The sequence below is a fragment of the Salvelinus fontinalis genome, chromosome 6 (genome assembly GCF_029448725.1).
Source record: "Salvelinus fontinalis isolate EN_2023a chromosome 6, ASM2944872v1, whole genome shotgun sequence".
Lineage (NCBI taxonomy): Eukaryota > Metazoa > Chordata > Actinopteri > Salmoniformes > Salmonidae > Salvelinus > Salvelinus fontinalis.
In genome coordinates, this window is record NC_074670.1 from 44,136,821 (window position 1) to 44,159,241 (window position 22,421).

General features: G+C 49.7%; 1 protein-coding gene across 3 annotated transcripts in view; it reads right to left on the reverse strand.

The window, feature by feature from the left end:
• The window catches only part of slit3 (slit homolog 3 (Drosophila)), a 202,339-nt gene that overhangs the window by 22,587 nt on the left and 157,331 nt on the right, over nucleotides 1–22,421 (reverse strand). For all 3 annotated transcript variants that reach the window (XM_055926547.1, XM_055926546.1, XM_055926548.1), the window contains 14 exons: nucleotides 20,949–21,112; nucleotides 18,033–18,183; nucleotides 16,195–16,269; nucleotides 15,208–15,351; nucleotides 12,935–13,078; nucleotides 9,908–10,071; nucleotides 7,363–7,495; nucleotides 5,953–6,021; nucleotides 5,590–5,661; nucleotides 5,205–5,276; nucleotides 3,703–3,774; nucleotides 2,914–3,077; nucleotides 2,089–2,213; nucleotides 959–1,056 (listed from right to left, as the gene is read on the reverse strand). In XM_055926547.1, the coding sequence (XP_055782522.1) occupies nucleotides 959–1,056; nucleotides 2,089–2,213; nucleotides 2,914–3,077; nucleotides 3,703–3,774; nucleotides 5,205–5,276; nucleotides 5,590–5,661; nucleotides 5,953–6,021; nucleotides 7,363–7,495; nucleotides 9,908–10,071; nucleotides 12,935–13,078; nucleotides 15,208–15,351; nucleotides 16,195–16,269; nucleotides 18,033–18,183; nucleotides 20,949–21,112 (1,647 nt within the window). The remainder of the gene's footprint in view (nucleotides 1–958; nucleotides 1,057–2,088; nucleotides 2,214–2,913; nucleotides 3,078–3,702; nucleotides 3,775–5,204; nucleotides 5,277–5,589; nucleotides 5,662–5,952; nucleotides 6,022–7,362; nucleotides 7,496–9,907; nucleotides 10,072–12,934; nucleotides 13,079–15,207; nucleotides 15,352–16,194; nucleotides 16,270–18,032; nucleotides 18,184–20,948; nucleotides 21,113–22,421) is intronic.

Consider the following 22,421-nt stretch of genomic DNA (forward strand, 5'->3'; position numbering starts at 1 on the left):
GCCCTCTGCTCTTTGTCTCTGGCCCTTCTATTAGCGACTAATGCCCTTTGAAAGCCTAAGACCTGGTATGAAAACCTGCACTTTTAATGGGAAAAACAACAAAAGGGAGAACTCCAGTGACATTTGAAAATGTAATCAGGTCTGTCTGTGGATTCAATCATTTCAATTAGACGTGGGTTCCTGTTTGATCCTACGTGGAAGGGTATTCATCAAGCTGTACCTAAATGTCATGTGTGGAATTGGTAGACCGATTGAGGCCGTGCCCTTTGACTCAGGCATCACCGGCTCTGAACCTCGCTCGCATTCTTTCTCTTATTCTCTCTCTCTCTCTCTCTCTCTTTTCCTTGGTGACGCCTGCCTGCCCTGGCTGGCCTGGCTGTGCGGGCGTGGGCGGGTGGCTGGGGACAAGGCTGGCATCATGGGTGCCCCGCGTCAGGCGAGTGGGCAGAGGAGGGTGAGATAAGTGTTCCTGAGCTGTGGCGTGCGTTAACGGTGAGACGGGTAGCTTTATCAAACGCCTGTCTTCCTTTGAAGGCTGCTGGTTGAAAAAGAAAACGCAGAGGAGAGGAGCGCCTTTGATTTCTCTAAGCAGTTCTCCAGAGGGACTGGCTGGATAACTGATGTGTATCATTAACGAGGCGGAGAGCTGGGGTAGACCTGGGGCGGGCGGTTGGTTGGTGTTTAAAGGCCAAACAGTGGAAGATGAAAGAGAGAAGAGAGTGACAGTCATCTGCCTCCATGCCTGATGAGGAGCAGCTCTACCATGCCGTGGGATCTCACTGAGTCACTCACACACTGAAACATCACTGCTGACTGCCTGCTACTCCTCTGGCTGTACCCACTAGATAGGAAATAGGGTGCCATTTTGGAGCGTGGAGAGGGAAGTGTGGGCCCAGTATGGTTCCGTGACTGCATATGTAGGTAGCGTAGTGATGGTAGAGAGGTCATCGGTGTGTACCTGAACTGTTCCACTTGGCCTGGCATCAGGTGGCAGGTCCCCCCGTTGGCACAGGGGAAACTGATGCAGGCGTTGATGGCTATCTCACAGTTCTGACCCTGGGAGGGAGAGAGAGAGAGAGTGGTGTTAGACTGTTTATCACCATGTGTGTGTGTGTGTGTGTGTGTGTGTGTGTGTGTGTGTGTGTGTGTGTGTGTGTGTGTGTGTGTGTGTGTGTGTGTGTGTGGTGGTAAAGATACAGTATAGTGCCATGTGCCATTTAAGACCCTTAAGGCCACAGTCACATATAGCAGCAGCATAGGAAGAGACAGGCTGCGTCCCAAATGGTACCCCAGAGCCCTACGAACCCTGGTTAAAAGTAGCGCACTATAGAGGGAATTGGTGCTATATCATGAAGCCGTATCGTTTTCACACACGACCTCCATGCATGTCCCTCAGAGACACTGGCTCCCTGTTAGAATCTTAAACAAAGGGGCTTCGCCATCGCCACCGTGACGCCCACTTCCTCTGATCAAAGACGCCATACGGACGCTTGTTTTTTTTGGGGGGGGGGGGGTTTCATTCTCTTTCCCTGTTTTTCTCTCTCTCTCGCTCAGCTTCTCATTCTCCTCACACATTTGAATTAATTTAAGCCCAGTGGAGGCCGACCGAAAACAACATGCACGCACCCACACAAACAAACACACACACACACAAACACACACACAAACATTAAGATTTTAATTAAAAAGCCAGGCCAGGGGCTTTGTCCCTGTAGAGGGCTAGAGGTTAAGTTTGTATCTGTGTCTGTGGAGCAGGACACTGACAGGAATCCCATAACCAAACAAAAGGCTAATGATTAGACAAACCAACAGCACACAACACAGTGGGGACACTAAAACACACACACACACACCCGTCAGGTACACAGACACGCACACAGGCACACGCACACACCCATCTGCTGGATATTCGAACGCTATTATACCCTTGGGTGGATTTGTGTGAGTTTTTTCCAGACCACAGCCTTTTACCAGTTATTGTAACCCTTTTCAATCTCCCCTCAATACTTACACCCAAACTAACTGTTGTATTTCTCCGGGTCGTGGTTGTGTGTGCGGGCCTGTGTGCCTGTGTGCCTGTTCACTCACTTTGTAGCCAATGGGACAGGTGCAGTGGTAGGAGCCACTAACATCGCTGGCACATGTGCCATTGTTCAGACAGGGGCCGGCAAGACAGGGAGCACACTTTGCCATCAGATTTATATCCACTGGACCTAAGAGAGAGCGAGAGAGGGGGGAGGGATGGAGGGATGGAGGGAAAGGGAGAGAAGAATAGAGAGGGTGAGATATGGAGAGAGAGAGAGAGAGAGAGAGAGAGACAGAGGGAGGTAGGGATGTAGAGAGAGGCAGACACCAACAGATAGGGAGATAGAGAGAGATGTAGAGGGAGGCAAAGAAAACAGAGAGGGGGATAGGGGGAGAGAGGGAGAGGGAGTGATTGAGAGAAAGAGAGAGAACAAGAGCGACAGAGAGCGAGGGAGATATTAAAGAAGAAAGATTGGGAGAGTGAGTCACACGGGGCAATTCCACTCACTCTTTCTCTCCGCACTATTTTAAGACCTTCCTTATGCACATTTAATCAACCTTAATCTGCCTTAATCTCAGATAAATCCCAGATCAGTGTTAATTGGTATGCATGGTTACAGAGGGCAGAAATATGTGGCAGCTGGGTTCACTCCCCTTTAGAGGAGACGGAGAGAAAGGGCAAGGGAGGGAGGACGAGAAGTGAGGAAGAAGGGAGAGGGTGAGAGGGGAACGGGGGAGAAGGAGGAGGAGAGGCAGGGGGAGAGGAGAGAGGGAGGGGTACAGGAAGAGGAGACGTAGGGGAGCGAAGTGAGGGGGAGAAACGAGAGCAGCAGATGGAGGAGGTGAGAGGATGGAGCTGTGACAGCCAGTGTTGATAATGCGTCTCACCTTTGCACTGGAAGCGGTTGAGGGGCGTGGTGAGCAGCAGGCGGTCGGCCATGTCAGGTGGTCCGGAACAGCGGGCGATGCCAGGCTCCTTGAAGCCAGCCTTCACCCACTGGGACAGCCAGCGCAGGTCACAGTTACAATACAGGGGGTTGGCACCCAAAGCCCTGGGGAACAGCGAAATATAGGAGTTATGCATCTAGTGGTCACATATGGAAGTGCAAGAGTATATGGTGCAGGCATGGCATGTGTACATACAGACAGTCTGTAAACACGCACTGGTCTGGCGTGCGCATAACCAGCAGCACAAAGCCAATTCGTACATTTAAAAAAAAAACTTTTGCCTTGAACTTCCATTGCCTTGAATAAAACAGAGGATCTTCATTCATGTCAAGTATCCCATTTTCTTTTTCAACTTCTTCCCTCTCTCTCAAGTCTCGTTCAGTGCAGAACACCCAAACTACAGTATTGCTACTTAAAACAAGAGGCAGGAACCCGAGAAAAAGTAACAGGAGGAGCCACGTGATGAAAGCCTTTTAGTGGTTATAAAATGGCTTCCTGTTGGGGCCCACTCTGTTCTCTTGGCGCTCCCAACACAACACTGCTCTTCACTGGACCTCTGTTCTGTCACTTCACGTAAAATGGACGCTGTATAAAAGCATGGCTGTGACTCTACACTCTGCTGCTCTGATTGTCCATGTGTGTGTGTGTGTGGGTGAGTGTGTGTGTGTGTGTGTCGTGTGTGTGACTATATTACTATTGTGGAAGACCACACACTACTATCACACTCACAGATGAGACAGAGATGTCAAATGGTTGAAGGCTCCCTCTGGTATAGTTGAAAGGTCATTTCCGTGGAGAGTCCTGAAAGAGATTGAAAACAAGAAGAGCGTCAGCGATGGGGGTGATGGCTGATGGACATCAAGCCCTCTCATTGTTTCTCCACACCCGGAGGGTCCCCAGGCTTCAGACCTTTAGCATGTTGCTAACCCTTTTAAGGCCCTGCCGTGTGAATGCAGTGGGCATTGGTGGTGTGTCTGCCTCTGTCTGGGTTGACATTCCATTACACGTCTCACACACACACACACACACACACAGTAGACACAGGCACCATACACACGGACACATAATACACACGCACACACCACACTTACACCCCCCCTCCTCCTCCACACTCACACAAACACACTGCCTGGCGTGCCAGCTCTGTGAAGTGATTTCCCTGTCCCGTCAGTCCCACCCCGCAAGCCCCAGGGCCCTAGCCGCCACCCACAGGCCTGCCACAGTCAGAGGGGATCCAGAGGGCCTGACAGCAATCGAACCCACCAACCCACAGGACAGACAGCCCTACGCCTTTCAGCCTCTGCCAGACGCACCCCGGGGAGATTCTGGGTAATGAACAAGTGACAATGATGGCTGCCTGGCAACTGGTGACTAGGTAGGCCAGAGTAAAGAGAGAGAGAGAGAGAGAGAGAGAGAGAGAGAGAGAGAGAGAGAGAGAGAGAGAGAGAGAGAGAGAGAGAGAGAGAGAGAGAGAGAGTGAGTGAGCGGGAGAGGGAGAGAGATTACTCCTGGAGGCAAATCCCTTCTAATAGAGCCAGAGATTAGGACTGGTGCTGGACTACACTGTACAGACTGACTGCTGGGAAGAATCCAGATCAGGTTAGCAGGGAACTGGAGCTATTATACAGGAAATATATTAGGATTGGTCTCTGTCTCCATCTTTCTCTCTCTCTCTGCCCCCTTTCTTTCTCTCTGTCTCTTTTTCTCTCTCTCTCTCCCACCCTCTCTCTTTCGCTCCATCCCTCTATCTATGAACTCTATCTATGACGTGTGTCTGTAGACTGTTGTGTTTCAACAATCACCTCCTGGCCCAAGTTAATAAGCAGTGTTTTCAGCTCTATCTTAACAGCCCAGAGGAAGCAACAGAGAAGAAGAAAGAGTGTTTCGCTTCTGTTTTCTATGTTTTATTTATTTGGAGTTGTTTTGGAGCCGGGGGAGGAGGGGAAGATGGATGACAGGGAGGCAGGGAGGCAGAGGGCCCATTTATCACACTGCACACTGGGCGGAGGGGAGGAGGAATGGAGGAAGAAGAGACGCAGAGGTGAAGAAGAGGGAGACGAAAGGGAGAGGAGAGGATAGGAGAGAGGGAAGAGGGGGAGACGAGAGGAAAGGGAGAGGAGAAAGAGGAGAGGCGGGAGGGAGAGGAGAATGAGAGGCAGAGGGAAGGGGGAAGGGAGGCAGAGGAAAGGGGGGAAGACAGTGGAGAGGAGAAAGGAAGGAGTAACACTTACAGGAGGCGCAGAGATTTAAGTCCATCAAATGCGTGTACTTGGATACAGCGAATCTGGTTGTAACTCAGGATCCTGTCATTCAAATGAGAGGAGACAGTTATAATTCAAACGGATGGGAACATAACACAGTGTGTGTGTGTGTGTGTGTGTGTGTGTGTGTGTGTGTGTGTGTGTGTGTGTGTGTGTGTGTGTGTGTGTGTGTGTGTGTGTGTGTGTGTGTGTGTGTGTGTGTGTGTGTGTGTGTGTGTGTGTGTGTGTGTGTGTGTGCGTATATACAGTATGTGCGTGTGTTTTATACGACTATAAAATTGACTAAGGCCACTGTGTCCGGCCCGGGTGTGGCCAGACAGCCGGTCGGCCGTGGCGTGTCGTCATGGTAACTCACAGAGTGGCGAGCTGAGTCATGTTGCTGAAGGCCATGGAGGCCACGGTGCTGATGCTGTTGTTGCTTAAGTCTCTATGTGACACCAAAACACACAACAGGACGCAATGTCACTTCAGGGAAGAACCAGAGCTGAGAAACACCGTTAAAGTCCACAGAGGCAACACAGAACTGTCTAGCCTTGACACAAACCCAACTGGTCAGTTTCAATGTTTCAGTAAAGAATATAGAATATCCTCTGCTGCAAAACATCTCAATACAATAGAGATTGTTTTGGCATTGCTAACATTATGCAGGATCTACGACCAGTGAGGAATATACAATGATTTCAATTGTGATTTGATTTGGAATAGACACGATACATACACAAGAGATAGTTGCTTAAGTGTGGACAGTTCTTTGGGGATGGACATCAGGAGGTTCCCTTCCATGTATCTGAAATGAGGAGGGAGGTGAAGGCATTAGATCCAGGGTCCTATCAAACACACAGACATACACTCCACCGCTTCAAAATCACCCAATCACTATAAATCCCTTGGTTATGTCCTGATTCATGGAAGAGCATATTTATGGAACAGGTCATCCACAAAGGAATGATGTAGCATCAGGTACACGGCAAATCAATAGATAATCAGGGCTATGCCAGGGCTGGAGGAATGAAACCTTTATTGGTGAGAGTGTGTGTATGGGTAAGAGTGTGTGTATGGGTAAGAGTGTGTGTATGGGTAAGCTGTGTGTAGGGGTGTGTATTGGTGAGAGTGTGTGTATGGGTAAGCTGTGTGTAGGGGTGTGTATTGGTGAGAGTGTGTGTGTGGGTAAGCGTGTGTGTATGGGTAAGCTGTGTTCATGGGTAAGAGTGTGTGTATGGGTAAGCTGTGTTTATGGGTAAGAGTGTGTGTATGGTGAGTGTGTGTGTGTGTTCCTGTAGAGCAGAGAGAGAGAGAGAGAGGGTCTAATAGGGTCTGTCGGAGGAGGAACAGCAGCTGTGTTGCTGTCAGGGGCCCCAACTGGCTCTCATAGACCTGAGAGCACTGTTACTGCATCGCAACACTGTCTGTCTCTTCTCCTCCCTCTCTCCTTTCCCCCGGCCATCGCTCTATCTATCATCTCTCTCTCTCTTTACTCCTCCATCATCTCTCTCACTTTCTCCCGCTCTCTTTTTCTCTCTCGCTCATCTTTCTCCACTATCTCTCTCTCTTTATTCCTCCACCACCTCTCTCTTTCTCTCTCTCTCTCTCCCCACCCCACTCTCCATCCCTCCATTTCGTCCTCTAAGGTGTGATGGTAAAGTGCCCAGGCAGTGTGGTGTTAATGCAGCAGTCTGTCAGTGGCTGTGTGTGCCCTTCTCCGTCTCCCAGAACACTGAGCCGTTTGGTGATGACGAATTCCCCCTGTATCCCCCGACGGTATGCCTCACTGACCTTCAGCTATGGAGCTACCCGGCCTCCTGGCAGACACAGCATCCCTCTCAACCGACGGGTTAAAAATCAGTTCCGTCTGACATGAAACGATTGAATTGTCCTTCTGAAACATGTTTGATTTCAGCCACGAGGATGACCTATACTCTGGATAATAGTGAGGAAGGCCAGACCCAGGCTAGCCAGTCAGAGGTGGTGTGTGTGTGTTAGAGAGAGAGAAAGGTGTGTATATGGTGTGTGTGTGTGTGTGTGTGTGTGTGTGTGTGTGTGTGTGTGTGTGTGTGTGTGTGTGTGTGTGTGTGTGTGTGTGTGTGTGTGTGTGTGTGTGTGTGTGTGTGTGTGTGTGCATGGGACTCACAGCTCAGTGGTGTCCTTGGGGATGCCTTTGGGCAGAGTGCGCAGCCCCCGGTTACTGCAGCGCACCACTGTGTCTGAGCATGTGCACGACTCTGGGCAGCGAGACACCGGAAAACACACATTCTCCTCAGTGCCTGCAGAGAGAGAGAGAGAGAGATAGAGAGAGAGCGAGAGAGAGGGAAATGAGGGAGAGAGAGGGAGACAGAGGGAGAAAGAAAGAGGGAGAAAGAGGGCGGGGGGGTGGAGATAGAGAGAGGGGCGGGAGACCGAGAGAGTAAATAAGACGAAGTCAGATGGGTGACTCCACTTACTCTTACTCTCAGCACTATTTTAAGAGCCGTCCCATTCACATTCGAGGAGTAGCTCGAGAGGGGAGGGTGGAAATGGTTTGTGATAGGCATCGCACAACCCGGCAACACTGCCAGAATTTACTCGGCCCTTTTGAAAGTAGAACTCTATAAATGAAGCCCAAAGTGGAGGGGGAATCTGATAATTGCGCCACCACTTCCCAAATCTCTCCCCCAGCTGCCTTGCCTGGCGGGATAAATTCCACCATTATTACAGTAAACATTTAATCATAATAAGAGATGCAGAAAAACAGGAGTTAAAGATCAGCCACATAATATTGTTCTTGGCCTGAGTCTCCCTCCCTGCTTCCCTCCCTCCCTGCTTCCCTCCCTCCCCTCCCTCCCTGCTTCCCTCCCCTCCTCTTTAATCTAAGGCCTGAGAGATGATATCTGCAAAGGCTTGAATTGCACCCCAGATGAAAAAGAAACAGGGAATTAAGACACTAATGGAAGGTAATGAAGTCTGATGTCTGCTCCAACAATAACACACACAGCACTGCCTTGGTCTGGGACTGGGGCCTGGCTGCTGCTGCCTGCCTGCCTAGAGAGGCCTAGGGTCTGGATGGACAGAGGGAGAGAGGGATGGAGCTAGCCTAGTCGTATCGCTGACTCACTTTTACATGTTGTTGATTGGGGGGGGGGGGGGGGCGTCAAAATCTCCACAAAATGTGTTCCCCACAAATCAAAACAAACCTCCCCCCAAAATATTCTACCGTCATTGAGCTATACCGTAAGTGTAATTGAAGTTAGAGACGTGTAAACGTAGAAGGAGTGAGTCAGTGTGTGCCATTGTAGCTGCAGCTATGTGGACCTTGAGGTGAAGGGATACAGAGCTAAACCCTCCGTCTGCTCCCTCTTGTTTAGCATGTAGCTTTCAGGGCTAAATGATACGGGACCTTACAATGGTCCATCTGTGGCCTGCTATAGCTATCTGAAGAAATAAAGCTAGAGAAACCCCATGCGAGGAACTTTATGGCTACAACTCGACTGTCTGGATAGGGACTTACAGTATATAGACTGTACATTACCATTACAACTTACAATTGAATTGACTATACGAGAACATTTTTGGATCGAATCCCTACAGTCCTTAAAAGTAGAAGTGCTATTTTCCCAAGACCGTGGAGCATTTGGAGAGAAGAGAGAGAGAGAGAGAGAGAGAGAGAGAGAGAGAGACGAGAGAGAGAGAGAGAGAGAGAGGAGAGAGAGAGAGAGAGAGAGAGAGAGAGAGAGAGAGAGAGAGAGAGAGAGGAGGAGAGAGGAGAGAGAGCGAGAGAGAGAGAGAGAGCGAGAGAGAGAGAGAGAGAGAGAGAGAGAGACGAGAGAGAGAGAGAGAGAGAGAGAGAGAGAGAGAGAGAGAGAGAGAGAGAGAGAGGAGAGAGAGAGAGAGAGAGAGAGAGAGAGAGAGAGGGGTAGCGGGTCCCGGGGTCAGCCAGACAGAAGCCACACTGGAGTTAAACTTTACAGCCACAGTTCAGTTTCGCAGGCCTCCATCTCTCTCACTCCGCAGGGGGAAATGACCGCGGCCTCATAAAACCCACACTGACGTGAGATAATGCGATCGCCTACGACTACTGTTCCATTTTGCCTCATAGTTTCTACTCCCTATCCCTGCTGGCCTGCTCAGACAAATACTGGAGTTAATAACTATGTGGGTGGACAGTGTGTGTGTGTGTGTGTGTGTGTGTGTGTGTGTGTGTGTGTGTGTGTGTCCAGCATGCCACCGTAGACTACAGGAGTTCAGAGACATGGAGGTGAGGGGGTTGAGTAGACTGAACTCAGGGTCTTGGGCCTATAGCTAGTAACAGGTGGAAGCAGCAGATTTCGTGGTGCGTTTTAACGCAGCCAGTGGGATTTCATGGGAAGTAGGTATGAACGACTTGTAGATGGATGTAGACGGGTAGGTGTGACAATAGCTGAGACAGATCTAGAGCAACTCCTGCTAGAAATCAGGGCCAGGGGCCCCTGGACACAAAGCCTGGTGTCATAAGACCCTTTACAAAGTGCCTGTGGCCAGGAAACAGAGGTATTGTTCAATACTAGTGATGGAAGGTTAAATGGATGGGGTGTGGAAGAAACAGGGCCAGGTGTGTGAGGGACATAGAAGGTGTGTGTGTGTGTGTGTGTGTGTGTGTGTGTGTGTGTGTGTGTGTGTGTATGTGGCGTGCATGCATGCACGCATTTATGTGTGCACCATACCGTCGCAGGTAAAATCAGGGTTAGCCACGTCCTGAATTGGGATCTCCTTGAGGAAGGCAGGTTTCTGGCAGCGAGGGTTCCCACTCACAACCCTGGTCTTCTTCAGCCACAGACCCAGCCAGGCCAGGTGGCAGTCACACACATAGGGGTTGGAGAGCAGGTTACTGAGGGGGGATAGAAAGAGAGAGAGAGAAAGAGAGAGATAGAGAGAGAGATAGAGAGATAGAGAGAGAGAGAAAGAAAGAGGGAGAGAAAGAGAGAGAGCGAGAGAGCGAGAGCGAGAGAGCGAGAGAGCGAGATACCGAGAGAGCGAGCGAGAGAGCACGAGAGAGAGCGAGAGAGAGAGAGCGAGAGAGAGAGAGAGAGAGAGAGAGAGAGAGAGAGATAGAAAATGTGTCAGTACATGACAGTCAGACTCACTTGGGTTTCAGGTTTGTAACCGTTCACAGCCAACTTACAAGACCAGTGTAGACTAGACTAGATGAGCTGATCACTGAAGAGGACAATAAACACTCAGTCATCTAGTGACCTGTATTTGACCCGGGAAATGGTGGGCAGAAATGATACCTAGCATTGAGCTGCCATTAGTGGTGTTTAACTTTTCACCCTCGAGTGAGTCCCACTTAAGCACCAGTAGACACAGTGACAGATAGTAAGAGCAGAGTCGAATGTGCCTCCAGGGATGACTCACTCAAGTCCAGATGGGAAGCGGTTCAGTGTGTGTCTCTGTGTGTGTGTAGGACTGTAATGTGGGGCCGGTAGTGACCGGAGCGCAGCCCACAGTTTACAAGGATACGCTGGGAAGGCCTTTCTTTTTTCGAGAACAGAGGAGCTGAGGCGACTCCTGTGCCTTTAAAGCCCACAGTGTGGATTCATTATAGGACGTTGACCTTTCAATGCACCGTCATCCACCTGCCTATCCCGGGCCTCACCGCATAGATTTGGGTCGTTCCACGAAATGGATACCTATTGATTCCCTTTGATATGTTAAGTGGAAATCCACCGATATTGAATTTAAAAGGCTGTTACATGTATATTGAATGAATTGTACTAATACAGACCACATGGAGATTTCAATAAATGCGATTTTTTTAAAAATATGAATAAAGGGTGCTGAAGTGGCAAAATTCAGCATTTTAACACGTCCCTCCGTCAAGCCACTTATTCCCAACATTTCTCCAAGTTTCACCATCATTTTAACGGCCTAATTATTTTTGCTGCTTCTAACAAAGTCCTTTCTGAATATTATTATGTATATTAACGCGATTAGTGATGAATTGACGTCTGTTCAAGGCCAACCCTGTTATTCAGACAATTTACCCTGTAAAAATGTTTTATCATTCCACCAAGTTGAATGATTCACAGCAGGTGACATCATCCGGGTCCTCTGAACAGCATGGTGGAAAAGGAAGGTAGACTTCTCTCTCTCTTTTTGGTCTATTTATAATTGTTTTATCATCGTTTGACTGAGGTGGTCGAGCTCAACACGTCAACCCTGTTCACTCAATTAATGTTAGGGGAAAATGTGATTTGATTTAACTTTCATTGTGTGTGGGAAATTATGTAAAATTCCCAATTTCATGAACACCATGTGGTCCCATGCTCTTCACCACATATGGAGTAATGGCCGATCTCCACCTCAAACCTTCACTAGTTTGATATGTGAGTGTATTTGTACAAGGGATACTTGATCAATGAGAAAATGTTGGATTTATCTCAAACATGCTTTTATTTATTTTTTTATTTTTATTTTACCTTTATTTAACTAGGCAAGTCAGTTAAGAACAAATTCTTATTTTCAATGACGGCCTAGGAACAGTGGGTTAACTGCCTGTTCAGGGGCAGAACGACAGATTTGTACCTTGTCAGCTCNCCACAGCAGCGCTTTCACTCTCCTCTCCCTCCCTCTCCGTGAGAGTCAGGAGGGAGAGAGAGGGAGGGAGAAAGGGAGAGAGAGAGAGAGAGAGAGAGAGGGAAAGAGAAGGAGGGACAGTGAGAGAAAGGGAGGAAGAGGGAGAGGGAGAGAGCGAGAGCAGGAGGAAGGAGAGGGAGAAACCTCCGGCATTCTAAACATGAACATGACTCCGTGTACGGGTTGCATGTGAGGTGCTGGTGGTGCACGTCCGGAAATGTCAGCCTCTAATCTTTTATTCATCTGATAAATGTTCAGTTATTAATACATCCTCTCCTGGGTGGCGATGGGTACGAGGACGTAACACTGACTCACACAATGTCTTTTCAATAACAGCCGCATGTCTCTTCACATTTCAATACTGATCACATCTGACAGCTTCATCTCAGACATGACATAACTTCATCGCCTTGTCGACGAAAATATTGCATCATTTCAAATCATGTTCCACTGCAACGTGAGTCAATATTTGTATAGCAGCCAAACAGGACAATTCTCATGCTGTTGCTAGTTTTGGAAAGATACAACTATATTTTTTTGATGCTCCAGAGGGCGCGGGGGCATATAGCAGACTATGTGTAACTTGATAACGAGTGTCGAGAGACTGAAACAAAACAGGCTTGTAATTACCAAGACCATCTGCAAGCAATATTCTAAATCCATAGAGAGCTGTGATTGCAGATAAAACACTGGATGTTGTCTGTCTTTCCAGACTGGGATGTGTCAGTACTAGAGAGGACGGCGTGATCATTCAGACAGTCAGGTGGTAGGAAGAGCGGCGGAAGAGGAGGAGGACGGCAGGTAGCCTAGCGGTTAAGAGCGCTTGGCCAGAAACGGAAAGGTCGCTGGTTCGAATCCGAAGCCGACTAGGCAACATATCTGCCGGTGTGCCCTTGAGCAAAGCACTTAACCCTAGTTGCTCTGGATAAAAGTGTCTGCTAACTGAATACAATGTCAAATAAATGTAAAATGAGGAGGTGGGACAGCGGGGGATAAGGTGGAAGACAGGTGGGTAGAGAAGGAGGGAGGGAGATGAGACTAACATGGAGAGGGTGGTGATCACACAGACAATCAGGTGGTGAATGGAGAGAGAGAAGGAGAGAGGGAAGGCTTACATGGTGGAGAGGGAGTGCAGTGTAGTGAAGGCTCCCGGGGCGATGGTGGAGATCCGGTTGTCGTAGAGGGACAGCAGACGTACAGAGCTCAGGCCTGTGAAAGTGGTGTTGTCCACACAGCCTATCTGGTTACTCCTCAGCATCCTGTTGTGGAGACACACACAGAGAGAGCATGGTGGGATGGGGGAACATAGGAACACTGTGGCAAAGATGATCCGCAAAACTAGGAGTTTTTCCTGAATCCATGACCTGACTAGGTAAAACTACAGGCCCAAGTTCTACTGTATCTCTTACAGCCTGTATTCTGAATGAGAGCTGCTCCTAAACAGCATTGGAGTGAGCTGCTGTGATGTGAGACTGTTAGACAGGTGTTGAACATGTCTCCAGCTCTGGGGCGGTGTGGTTGGGGCCAACAGAGGCCCATATTCTCAACACATCCAGAGAAGCCCAGACCTAATCAGGGTCTGGTATAATCCAATGTTAGTGTGACTAGAAGTGTTTTGGACCAGAAGGGGAGTTTGATTTGGTTCGGGCAAGTGTACAGTGGCTTTGGGGACCCATGGAATGGGAAGAGAGGGTGGGGGGTGGAAGGGGGGGAGCAAAAGTGCCCTGCCAGCACTCATTAGTGGTTTGGGGGGGTGAGAGCCAGAGGAGAGGTACCGCTCAGAAGGCAGGCTCTGGGGACCATCCTGGGTCAACTGTCCACATCTGCTGCCTGGCAGAGGGCCTGTGTGGGGCAGATGCTGCCTGGCTGCCAGGGTTAGGTTAGGCAGCATGGCACGGCACCCCAACCCAGAGAGCGAGGAGGAGGGGGAGAGAGAGATGTGGTGATGATGAATTTGGGAGAGAAGGGGAAGGGGTGAGAAAGGAAGAGGAAAAAGCCCAGGGGAGGGAGGGAGTGAGTAGTGCACCACGGCCAAAAACAATCAGGGCTTTCAAACTAAAGCCACTGGAGAAAAAAATGAAACAAGAAAACGGGGGAAATGCAAACCAGAGCCTGTCTGTGATGAAAATGTGAAAGCAGCAAATTCAGCATTAGGCTCTGACAGGCAGGGATCTGAAACAGGCAAACTCAATTTGGGACCATGCTCCTGGGATTTAAAAGCCACTAAATGCAATACTGCAGGACCATGATCCATTCATTTGCTCCCATGCTTGGCTCTCTCGACCCCCCCCCCCCCAAGTTTGCTTCATTAGGGCCAAAAGAGGCCCCATCAGAAAGCCTTTCTGGCCATCAGTTAGGCTATAGAGCATGAATTGTTTGCTCTGTTTTGTGTCTAAATAAGGCGGCTATGACCGTGCATCTAATCTGGAGAGAGAGAGAGAGAGAGAGAGAGAGAGAGAGATAGAGAGAGAGAGAGAGAGAGAGAGAGAGAGAGAGAGAGAGAGAGAGAGCGAGCGTGAGAGAGAGAGAGAGCGAGAGAGAGAGAGACCTTGTGAGATTGATGTGACGTCAGTGGGCCTGTTGTTTTCTTGGGGACTTGCGTCAGTTATCTTCTAAATATTATTTCCCAGAATGCACTCACTCATTAGTATCTAGACATCTGTTTAGAGAACGGGTACATGTTACATAGCAACTACTGTCTGTTTGGGAGTGTGTGTGTGTGTGTGTCTGTGAATGTTTGTGGAGTAATAGGGAATGTATTGTGTGGGCACGGTATTGGAATAAAAATCGAATCAAATCAAATTGTATTTGTCACATGCTTCGTAGACAACAGTGTAGACTAACAGTGAAAATCTTACTTACGGGTCCCTTTCCAACAATGCAGAGTTAAAGATATAGATAAAAAAAATGATAGCTTCATAAGATGTATTCACGCACTACTGTCTCTTTGGATAAAAGATATAAGGCTTACTGTAAATTATACTATTATTATGATATTAATGTATATTATTATATTAGCTACGTATTAATAACGTTTTTGATGAATTCCTGTCACTACAGCAAACATATCTGACCACTGAAGAAGGGCCGTCACTATCTGGCCAAGTTGCAAAGTCGGAAGCACAGTCTAGCTCTACAATTACTCTACTTCTAATCTGATTTTAAACATAACACTAACCTTAACCACACCGCTGGACTCATGCCTAACCCTAACCTTCAATTAAGAACTATAATGTCATTTTAATACATTTAATACACTTTAATACATTTGACATTTTACGATATAGCCAATTTTGACTTTGCAGCTTGGACATCTAGTGGGAACCCTGAAGAAGGGCATTGGCTCTAAACCTCTATATCCTTAAGATGGCCGCTCGGCTCCACTCACAGGGTCTTGAGTCCAGTGAGACCTCTAAACATGCGTCCCTGCAAAGCCTGCAGCCTGTTGCCAGTCAGCAGAACCTCCAAGACCCCCCCGGCTCCGTCAAAGGCCCCCTCACGGATATCCCTCAGCTTGTTGTTGCTAAGGTTACTATGAGAGAGGGGTTAGAGAGAGAGAGAGAGAGAGAGAGAGAGAGAGTGAGAGAGAGGACCATGGTAAATATCATACTGTCTAATTAAAGATCTTGTTACCTAGACATCATTATAACCACCCACACAAACACTTCTCATTAGCCTCCCACTACTGTAATGGGGGAAATCAACCACCCGGCCTAATTGGGTTAACGCCAGTCTCTCCTTCTGCCTCCTAGTCTTTCCCCAGTGGGCGAAACTGGTTAAAATGACGTTACCCGCTGTGTCAGTCTTAGCTCAAACATTCCTAAGTATGATGGGTTAAAAACAACAGGCGATCTCGATAGCATTCCCAAGTGTGACGGGTTGCAAAACATGTCTGTAGCGGTTTTCCACGGGGCACATCTTTTATTCTTATCTGTACTTTGGTGAGGAGGAGGAGGAGGAGGAGGAGGGGGGGGGGGTTTAGACGTTGCCCAATTTATAACTCCTCTGACGATGCTATGCAATGTCATGCTTAATAAATCACTGTTCCTCCTTATGGTGTGCACAGCCATAACAGCCATGGCTTTTTCCGTCTTCCTGGAGTGGGCTGTATATATTGCCTGCCTGTAAATCGCGTTGCCCTCGCTCCTATTTAGATGGAATATTCCCCAGCCTCTCACTCTGCTCCCCCGTCTCTCCTCTCCTCCCCAGTATCTCCCCTCCTTTCATGTAAACTCCTCTCCTCTCATCTCCTTTCCTCTACCCCCCCCCCCACCCCCCCCCCCCCCCTAGATTGACGCTGCTCATTGCATATGAAGCTGCTGTCGACAATGTACGCATGTTTTACAAGGCAATGGAGAAAGGAAGACAGCCATACATCTTCTTCAGGTTGGGGAGCTTCTTAAAAGTCCCCGCGGCCTCCAGGATGGAGATTTCGTTGTCGTTCAGGCGCCTGTTGTGGAGAAAGAGAATGTAAAAACGAAGGTTAACGGGCCCCACAGCGACTGAGTGAGTCAGAGAGCAGTCGCGAAAGCCAGACACACAAAAAAAAATGAATCTAACATGCTCACTTAATTCTATACTTAGACAAAGGACGGAAAGAGAGCGTTTTTCAATGGAGTCATCAATATTCAAATTGCTCACGGCCAAGCGGACGAGTTTGTGTGATGGACGAGTCTGTCTTGTTTAGCGTGGTCATTTGTATGAGAATGAGATAAAGGTTTGGTGTGCTTGGTGCTGTGTCTATTTGTGTGTGTGTGCGTGTGTGTATACTGTGTGTGTGTGTGTGTGTGTGTGTGTGTGTGTGTGTGTGTGTGTGTGTGTGTGTGTGTGTGTGTGTGTGTGTGTGTGTGTGATCCAGCTAGCTGCTGGTGCATGGCATGGATCCATCTATCTCTAATCTCTCTGAGCTCCGTCGCTTTGGCCTGGAAGGGAGCGCTTCTAATGACACACTGCTCTTCAAGAGAGGAGAGAGGGACGGAGGGAGACAGTGTGATGGAGGTCGAGAGGAGAAACGGTGAGGAGAGGAAGACAGAGAGAGAGAGAGATAGAGAGAGAGAGAAAGAGAGAGATATTTTATCTTCTGAGAGCAAGGGAGCGTGGTTGGGAATGAGGAGTGCGTGTCTGGCGACGGGCGACGGCCTTCTTGGCTTCAGTCTTTGCTGACAGGACACACCTCGGGGAAAGGTCAACCAGACGTAAAAGAACGCGTGCATACGTTTCCCTGGGAAGGGGAAGCTCACTCTAAATAAGTGGCGGTGTGGAGGGGGAGACGGCAGCAGCAGACCCCAGATCAGATCCATGACATATGGTCTACACCAGGGGAGCCGTGATGGTGAGCGATGTGAAAGTAATGGGAATGGGTGACAGGGGCCGGAGGAGAGGGAAAAAAAAGATTGAGAGAGTGAGAGAGCAAGAGAGAGTGAGAGAGAAAGAGAGAGTGACAGAGTAAGAGAGAGAGAGCGAGAGCGAGAGAGAGAGAGAGAGAGAGGAGAGAAAAAGTCCTGATGTGGTGTGTGTCCTCTAGCCAGTGAAGAAGGGCAACATTTCGTTTCCCTGACATGCTCTGCCCTGGGACTTGGCCAGAGTGGAGCTGGGCCTAATAGCCTGGGAGAGGCTGATGCTAATAGTTAGCCATCACTCACTGGGAGATGGGGCTATTGTGAGGGTGAGCAGCTAGCACTGATGGGGCTGGGGGATAGAGAGAGGGCTGGGGGATAAAGAGAGGGCTGGGGGATAGAGAAAGGGCTGGGGGATAGAGAGATGGCTGGGGGATAGAGAGAGGGCTGGGGGATAGAGAGAGAGCTGTGGGATAGAGAGAGGGCTGGGGGATAGAGAGAGGCCTGGGGGATAGAGAGAGGCCTGGGGGATAGAGAGACGGCTGGGGGATAGAGAGAGGGCTGTGGGATAGTGAGAGGGCTGGGGGATAGAGAGACGGCTGTGGGACAGAGAGAGGGCTGGGGGATAGAGAGAGGGGAGAGAAGGGTAGCTAAGGTATTTGAAGGATTTCTACATTAACGCAACTATGTCAAGACAGAAAGAATGACCATGGAACTGGAGAGAGAAGAATAGTAATAGATGTGATGTGAATGTTGTGTGTGTGTGTGTGTGTGTGTGTGTGTGTGTGTGTGTGTGTGTGTGTGTGTGTGTGTGTGTGTGTGTGTGTGTGTGTGTGTGTGTGTGTGTGTGTGTGTGTGGTTGGCTGTGTGCTCTTACAGGTCTGTGGTGTGCTCGGGGAGGTGTGGAGGCAGTTTGGTCAGTTTGAGGTTGGAGCAGTCCACCACGGTGCCCTCACAGCGACACTTCTCTGGACACACCAGGTCCTGGAAACACTCTCCACTCAATCTGCTACGGTAGTCCTCTGTACCTGGACGAGGGACGGGGACAGGAAAGGGGACAGGAGGGACGATTTACAGACCATCAGGGGACTATGACATTGATGGAAAACCTACAATTCTAATTTAGGTAGCCTGGTCCTAGATCTGTTTGTGCCGTCTTGCCGACTCCTATGTCACGCCAGGTGACAGTGACCATAGGAGTCGGCAAGACAGCACGAACAGATATGGGACCAGGCATTGACTTACGCATCGGCCTATTACTGGAACGCAATGCCTCTTAAACATATACTATACAGAACATACATACAGGACCAAAGGAAGAGCACACACACACATTAACCTCTTAGATAGAACGCCCACAAACACCTACGCCTCATTTGTAAAAGCACAGTTGAGAGAGAGGTCAGTTCCAGGAGGTCGGTAGCTTGGAGATGTTTTGACAGAGTAATAAAGGGTTGTTTTTCCCGGTACGTGGGTCGTTGAACGGTTGTAGCTAAGTCTGGTTCCCATCACACAAGCCTTCCCTTGGCACCGCTGTTTATGTTGCTCATCCCATCTCTATCTCCACTAGTGATCCAAGAGAGCCTCTGACTGTGGGAGCTCCAAGACCCAGACAGGCAGACCCAACCAGGGCCCACCGGGCGAGAAGTGAGGCCGGGGCCTCTCTCCTCTCTCTCCTGGGAAAACCACTGGGCCTGGCTCACACACGGGCTTTCACGGACTCTGTCCCAAATGGCACACTAGTGCACCACATAGGGAATAGGGTGCCACTTGGGATGCAGACCACTGCCATGCAGGAGCAGGACAGCAGGGTGACAGAAAGCAGAAGGAAGAGAGGAGGGGGAGGAGGAGGAGGAGAAGGAAGAGGAGGAGAAGGAGGAGAAGGAAGAGGAGGAGAAGGAGAAGGAGGAGGAGGGAGGAACACGACTCTTCAACAACACGGAGGAAGAAGGGAGGATTGTAGCGTATCACTTTGTAGTCTCCCTCTGTGAAGGAGGAGGGGGGGGAGCAGAATGGAGGGGTGGCTCATCTTTTCTTTTCTCTTTTCCTTTTCTCAGCACCACCACCGGGCGGGCGGGTGGGCGGGCGGGCGTGTCCAGCGGTCCCTGGTGCTTGACGGAACCATGTGAGGCGAGTGTAGGCGGGGGCACATGGTTAGATCAAGCACAAGAGACAGCTGCACCAGGTAGACAGAAGTAGGCGCGAGGAACAGGTAGGCAGGTAGGTAGGCAGTGAGGCAGAGTGAGGGTGAGCTGAGGGCAACAGGAACAGGAACAGCCAGGAGCAGCTGGGACAGGAAGCTGATCGAGGTGACTGACTGACGGACTTTCCTCCCAACACTGTTCCTCCCCAGTCCCCACACCCATGCACACAGGGCCCCCGGGGGCCACACTGTATACTACACCGCCTGTAACCCCACAGCATAGGGAAAGGCCCAAACACAGGGACACATACAGTATAGACAGACGTGTGTGGTTATCAATTGGAAGGGATAGAGGGAGAGAGAGATAAGGGTGAGAGAGAGGGTGAGAGAAAACAGTACAAGCCCTCTGGTAATTTCCACACACACACACACACACACACACACACACACACACACACACACACACACACACACACACACACACACACACACACACACACACACACACACACACACACGTTGTACCCACACCAGGCTTCTGTCTGAGAGAGACACACACACAGTGCGACCACAGTTTATCGGTGTTCCCGCTGTGCTTGTTATTGTGTTGCTATATTGAATTTGCCCAGCCTGTAATTAGGAGAACCCAGGGTTAATATCAAAGGAAAGCAACAGTGGCTGCACAGTGTGTGTGTGTGGATGCACAGTGCCAGAGGAGTGGAGCTGCCTTAACCCCCCCCCCTGTCCGCTCCTCTCCTCCTCTCCCCAGAGGGGCATGTATCTGTGGGGCCCCATGGGGCCCCATCCTGTCCCGACACCCCACCTAAGAAGCAAGAATGGGTGTGATGGGTGAGCTTGCAATACACACCGATACAGACACTCCAGCCTCAAGCCTTCCTCTTTTCTGCTATGAACCACTCTGAAACCCGGCAGGTTCCAAGTATAACTGCTCCAGGCCAGAGGGTGCCGCACAGCTCTCTCTCTCTCTCCCCCCACTCTCTCTCTCTCTCCACAATGACATGGTTCACAGGACACAAATAGACGGTGAGAAAGAGAGAGAAGAGAGAGACAGAGAGCGAGGGTGACAGAGATAGACAGAGAGGTGGAAGGAGAGAGAGAGAGAGGGCGAGAGAGAGTGAGAAAGAGGGAGAGAGAGAGAGAGTGACAGAGACAGAAAGAGAGATGGAGGGAGAGAGAGAGAGAGAGAGAGAGAGGGCGAGAGCGAGAGAGAGGGAGAAAGAGGGAGAGAGAGAGAGAGAGAGAGGGCAGTGTAGGAATGTGTCTCTAGTCTGGGCTCCGTGTCTGACTCTAGTTGCAGCTGCACAGCCTTCGCCGTGTAAATCAAGCCACACGTGATTATGAGGGATTGTGGGCGGAGCCATCGGCACGTCACAATGCATTAGATCAGATGCATCAGGAGAGCAGAGTGGAGACAGACGGGCGTAGCACGACTGTTGGAGAGACACGCCACTTTTGGTACTAGCTACAGTGTTGGATGGAGTGGAGCGGCTGTCTGTCAAACTGTTGCCGGGCCGGTAGAAGGTGGCCGGTTGCTCTGTTAATTGAAAGGAGTTCACGGATATGCACTGTACTCGCAAGGAATGGTAATGCTTGTTGCGTATGGGTCTACGTGTGTGCGCAGAAGCCTACCTGTACAACGGAACTTCTTTCCCTTGACCTGGCTGATGCGTTTGTTGGCCAGGCGACGGGGGTGGCTACAGCGGGCTCCGCTGGTCTCAATGGGGTTGTCAAACAGGTAGTCAGCCAGCCACTTGAGATGGCAGTCACACATGAAAGGGTTCTGAGCCAGGTGGCTGGAGGTGAGATGATCAGAGAGAGAGAGAGAAATGGCGGGGTGGACGGAGGGAGGGAGGGAGGGAGCGAACGGTAGAGACGGAGCGAGGGGGGTACGAGAGAAAGAGGGAAGGAGAGAGAGCGAGATAAATAGGGAGGGTGGGAGGGAACGGGAGAAAAAGTGAGATTGAGAGACAGAGTGGGATGATTGAAATGGCTCACAAGTGTGTGAGAAATATATCACGTACAGTTACCATCATAACATGTCATTAATGGCTCCTTTATATACATGAGAAAATGTCTTGGTATGGATGACAAATATTTGCACGTGTCTTTTATTGCATGAGAAAAATATGTGTCACGTGCTATAATACGACAAAGTAATATACTCCAGATAAGTAACACTTTGGCTTCCAGCGGCCTGAAATTATTGTCAAATGAACATAAAAACAACCTTCCAAAATAGACATCTCTCTGATATTATCCAACGTCATATATCTTGGTTTTCTCTTCTGAGTCCTCTCCGCTGAAATATAAGCTGAAGAGAAACCCTGTGTGTGTGTGTGTGTGTGTGTGTGTGTGTGTGTGTGTGTGTGTGTTATGTATGTGTGTGTGTGCGCAGACTACCATGCTAAGGCTGGGATTCAACATCTATGGCTGCGTGCAGGTCGTTCATTTGCGCTGGGTTGAATCCTGTCAGTGTTGATACTCACAGTGTCCTGATAGAGCGGGGTTTGTGTGTGTGGCTACTCACAGTGTCCTGATAGAGCGGGGGGGGGGACTACTCTGTGTCCTGATAGAGCGGGGGGGGGTGACTACTCAGTGTCCTGATAGAGCGGGCGTGTGTGTTTGGCTACTCACAGTGTCCTGTGGCTACTCACACACAGTGTCCAGATAGAGCGGGGTGTGTGTGAATTCTCAGTGTCCTGATAGAGCGGGGCATGTGTGTGTGACTTCTCAGTGTCCTGATAGAGCGGGGCATGTGTGTGTGACTACTCAGTGTCCTGATAGAGCGGGGTTTGTGTGTGTGGCTACTCACAGTGTCCTGATAGAGCGGGGCGTGTGTGTTTGGCTACTCACAGTGTCCTGTGGCTACTCACACACAGTGTCCAGATAGAGCGGGGTGTGTGTGAATTCTCAGTGTCCTGATAGAGCGGGGCATGTGTGTGTGACTTCTCAGTGTCCTGATAGAGCGGGGCATGTGTGTGTGACTACTCAGTGTCCTGATAGAGCGGGGTTTGTGTGTGTGGCTACTCACAGTGTCCTGATAGAGCGGGGCGTGTGTGTTTGGCTACTCACAGTGTCCTGTGGCTACTCACAGTGTCCAGA